Source organism: Oncorhynchus mykiss, chromosome 22 (assembly GCF_057628025.1).
Source record: "Oncorhynchus mykiss isolate SJ-2025 chromosome 22, ASM5762802v1, whole genome shotgun sequence".
NCBI lineage: Eukaryota > Metazoa > Chordata > Actinopteri > Salmoniformes > Salmonidae > Oncorhynchus > Oncorhynchus mykiss.
The window spans coordinates 34,342,447-34,347,485 of record NC_143043.1 but is presented as its reverse complement, the minus strand read 5'-3'; the positions used below and the strand labels follow the sequence as shown (position 1 = coordinate 34,347,485).

Below are 5,039 nucleotides of genomic sequence, written 5' to 3'. Positions count from 1 at the left end.
TGCTCGGCCTCGGACCGCAAGGCACTTCAGAGGGTAGTGCATACGGCCCAGTACATCACTGGGGCCAAGCTTCCTGCCATCCAGGACCTCTACACCAGGCGGTGTCAGAGGAAGGCCCTAAAAATAGTCAAAGACTCCAGCCATCCTAGTCATAGACTGTTTTCTCTGCTACAGCACGGCAAGAGGTACCGGAGAGCCAAGTCGAGACAGCTTCTACTCCTAAGCCATAAGACTCCTGAACAGTTTATCAAAGGGCTACCCAGACCCCTCTTTTACGCTGCTGCCACTCTGTTTATAATCTACGCATAGTCACTTTAACTCTACCTACATGTACATATTACCTCAATTACCTCAACTGGTGCCCCCGCACATTGACACTTTACCGGTACCCCCTGTATATTGTCCTGCTTGTTATTTTACTGCTGCTGTTTAATAGTTTGTTTATTTTATTTTGTATTTTCTACCTATCTTTTTAAACTTCTTAAAGCATTGTTGGTTAAGGGCTTGTATGTAAGCATTTCACTGTTGTATTCGGCGCATGTGACAAATAACATTTGATTAACGTGCTGTTTTGACCCACAGGACTGCCGCTGACTGGATGTTTTTTGTTTGTCGCACCAGTCTCGGTAAACCCTAGACACCGTTGTGTGTGAAAAGCAAAGGAGGCCGGCTGTTTCTGAGATACTGGAACCGGTGCATCTGGCACCTACGATCATACCATGCTCAAAGTCGCTTAGGTCACTTGTTTTTCCCATTCTAATGTTCAATTGAACAGTAACTGGATGTTTACCTGCCTGCTTTATATAGCAAGCCACAGCCACGTGACTCACTGTCTGTAACAGCAAACCATTTTTGTGAACAAGATGGTGTACCTAATATACTGACCACTTAGTGTATATTTCCATACTGAGGTTGGAACAATACTGTGCAATTGTGAAAATAATGATGCCCCTTTAGTGTAAAAGTTGTTTGAAAAGACTGGTGACGTCAGCTATTTCATTTTTTAAACTTTTCCTGTTGAAAAACAATATCCCACGTATAAATACAGTAATGTACACACTTGAAGGTAAAATTTTTTTTAGGGGTAGTAAAATAAAAAAAAATTACGACTGAAGTGCAAACTTCATGGAGTAGGCCGGATGATGCGCTCCGATGTCATGGGTCTCCCACCTTGCTTGAGGAACAATAGAGGAGTAACAGAGAACAGGTCAGAGGACGCCTGGATCACCAATTGAGATTTACCTTTATTAAGTAAATCAGGTGATACATGAGCTGGAAAGGAGACTGGAATATGACTTTACATTTCTTCTCTCTAAATGTGTTGAGTATTGCTCTTTAGGTTTCCCTATTGGTAAATACAACTTTTATATACACTGCTCAAAAAAATAAAGGGAACACTAAAATAACACATCCTAGATCTGAATGAAATATTCTTATTAAATACTTTTTTCTTTACATAGTTGAATGTGCTGACAACAAAATCACACAAAAATTATCAATGGAAATCAAATTTATCAACCCATGGAGGTCTGGATTTGGAGTCACACTAAAAATTAAAGTGGAAAACCACACTACAGGCTGATCCAACTTTGATGTAATGTCCTTAAAACAAGTCAAAATGAGGCTCAGTACAGGCACGTGGCCTCCAACGCCTGGGCATGCTCCTTATGAGGTGGCGGATGGTCTCCTGAGGGATCTCCTCCCAGACCTGGACTAAAGCATCTGCCAACTCCTGGACAGTCTGTGGTGCAACGTGGCGTTGGTGGATGGAGCGAGACATGATGTCCCAGGTGTGCTCAATTGGATTCAGGTCTGGGGAACGGGCGGGCCAGTCCATAGCATCAATGCCTTCCTCTTGCAGGAACTGCTGACACACTCCAGCCACATGAGGTCTAGCATTGTCTTGCATTAGGAGGAACCCAGGGCCAACCGCACCAGCATATGGTCTCACAAGGGGTCTGAGGATCTCATCTCGGTACCCAATGGCATTCAGGCTACCTCTGGCGAGCACATGGAGGGCTGTGCGGCCCCACAAAGAAATGCCACCCCACACCACGACTGACCCACCGCCAAACCGGTCATGCTGGAGGATGTTGCAGGCAGCAGAACGTTCTCCACGGTGTCTCCAGACTGTCACATGTGCTCAGTGTGAACCTGCTTTCATCTGTGAAGAGCACTGGGCACCAGTGGCGAATTTGCCAATCTTGGTGTTCTCTGGCAAATGCCAAACGTCCTGCACAGTGTTGGGCTGTAAGCACAACCCCCACCTGTGGACGTCGGGCCCTCATCCCACCCTCATGGAGTCTGTTTCTGACCGTTTGAGCAGACACATGCACATTTGTGGCCTGCTGGAGGTCATTTTGCAGGGCTCTGGCAGTGCTCCTCCTTGCATAAAGGCGGAGGTAGCGGTCCTACTGCTGGGTTGTTGCCCTCCTACGGCCTCCTCCACATCTCCTGATGTACTGGCCTGTCTCCTGGTAGCGCCTCCATGCTCTGGACACTACGCTGACAGACACAGCAAACCTTCTTGCCACAGCTCGCATTGATGTGCCATCCTGGATGAGCTGCACCACCTGAGACACTTGTGTGGGTTGTAGACTCCGTCTCATGCTACCACTAGAGTGAAAGCACCGCCAGCATTCAAAAGTGACCAAAACATCAGTCAGGAACTGAGAAGTGGTCTGTGCGTATCACCTGCAGAACCACTCCTTTATTGGGGGTGTCTTGCTAATTGCCTATAATTTCCACCTGTTGTCTATTTCATTTGCACAACAGCATGTGAAATGTATTGTCAATCATTGTTGCTTCCTAAGTGGACAGTTTGATTTCACAGAAGTGTGATTGACTTGGAGTTACATTGTGTTGTTTAAGTGTTCCCTTTATTTTTTTGAGCAGTGTATATACTGTAACTGTATACTGTAAATGACCAAATATTACATCAATTTACCTCAAAATCATTTAATTGGGGTGACTTAAATAGTTGAGATGAGACATTACATTTTTAGATGAACAAGAGTAGCGGCAGGCCAAGAAAGGAAAAAAATTGTATTAAAAAAAAGCATATATATTAATTGTCATCTTTATTCACAGTTAAATAATCTCTTAGGAAAAACAATGGTGGTTTTGCTACTGATTGCAGGTCTCCTTTTTATATAAAATGGTTGACCTAAAACATATGCTTAACTTTGACTTATTTGTCCTTTTCGAAATCATGTCTTAACCCAGAGGGGATATCAACTTCAACCGTGAGGACTGGAAACCATCACCAGTTTTCAACATCAGTAATCATTCATATTTTATAGACGAACAATATACTTTCCCAGTTTCAATACACAATTATTCATTACGAGTACATTCAGTTATTCCCATGTATTACTTATCCCCATCTGGCCTCATTCATTAATATGCCTTAGGAATAACACAGAACAATGACATTAGCATATACCCCTGTGTAAGAGACGAGCCAAATCTGAACCGGCACTTTATCCCAATATAGTGCGATATATGGGAAATAAGAGAACAATTTCAGGCGCAGCCTTGGTCATAGTAAATGAGAGCCTAATGTGACTCCTATACATGTCACAGTTGGTGCTTGTCCACCAAATGTGTAAATTCAAGTGCAGATAGCTGTTTGTAAATGATGTGATATGAAGCACAACCATAGGACGACAGAGCAGAGGCCTCAATTTGACCCAGTCATTGATATCCAGTACCCCTTCTTCATGTTTGGTTAACTTGAAAAAAAGTAGCCCCACATTACAAATGCATTGTAATTTCACAGCAAGTACATAATTACTATATATACACACACATTGACCAATTACAGACTACGTACCTTCATATTAACATAGCATTCTTTGGTATGTAATATTGATACATCGAAACAGGTGTGAATTGTTATAATTGTCGATTAACCCCTCTACATTAGATCTTAAGTGAAATGGGTCATCACAGTCATAGTTCACTTCATTAACCATTTTAACTTAGGCGCTGCATGGTGCGGATTATTACGAAGCTACAAATTCAGTCGTAAAAAAAACAAAGTATTGAATGTGAGGCATTGAGGAATCATCACCGGTCCAGTAACTAAACAGTTAAAAGAGCACTGGCTTGTTTTGCTGCTGTCAGCACTTGCTTCATTTCAAGTAGATTAATGATCATCAATAATATATGAAGACTTTTCAATAACTCCAGTTGATCAGACATATTGATCAGATGAAAGTGAAGGCAGGTAGTGAGATGGCAGTAGTTGATGTCTTCATCTGATGCCAGACCAGCTGTGAAGGTAGGAGGTCCATCCTGAGCCTTTAGCTCCTCCCACCTCCTCCTCACCTGAAGCAAAAAGAGACCGGTTCAGAGACACAGGTAGGACACTACAGTAGCAACACACAGTATTTACTATACACTATACCAGGGATCATCAACTAAATTCAGCCACGGGACAATTGTTTCTTGAGCGGATGGTCAGGGGGCCGGAAACATAATTACAAATAATTAGTAGACAGCAAATTGATTGCAAGAAGCCCAGACAGATATAATATTGGCCGTGGATAAGGAGCTTTCGCCCTGCCTTCCTCTTCTGGAAACCTCTTTCTTAGAGCTAAGGATCCGGATCACGTTCTGAACATTCTTTACTCTTCTGAACCATGATGATATAGCCCATGTCTCCTTTCTGAGCAGTTTAAATAAAAACCCTGCAGCGATTTGAACGTATATTCCAGAACATATATTATAAAGGCTACAACCTTCTCGGTCTGTCTGTTGCAATGGATATTGCAATTGCACAAGCAGGACTCAGTCCTTACACTTTGGATAAAAAATGTTTAGCATTGTGTGATGTAGGCTAATCTTTATAGATGCTGCCATATCGTAGTTCCTGAAAAAAAGAACTCTACTTAACGGCCTGTCTGCCTTTTGCGCGGCTCAGGAAATGTTTTCAATGATGATGAAAAAAAACTAACCAAAACAAAGGCAATCAAGGAGGAGAGGGGGGAGTGGCAGCAGAGCACAGCGACTACATAGCTGATTGCCCACTCCGC

General features: G+C 42.8%; 1 protein-coding gene across 2 annotated transcripts in view; it reads right to left on the bottom strand.

The window, feature by feature from the left end:
* Window positions 1-2,942: 2,942 nt before the first annotated feature.
* LOC110501701 (GRIP and coiled-coil domain-containing protein 2) overlaps window positions 2,943-5,039 on the bottom strand; it is a 30,947-nt gene continuing 28,850 nt past the window's right edge. For both annotated transcript variants that reach the window (XM_036959049.2, XM_036959050.2), the window contains exon 23: window positions 2,943-4,332. In XM_036959049.2, coding sequence (XP_036814944.1) covers window positions 4,259-4,332 — 74 coding nt within the window. In that variant the 3' untranslated portion in view covers window positions 2,943-4,258. The remainder of the gene's footprint in view (window positions 4,333-5,039) is intronic.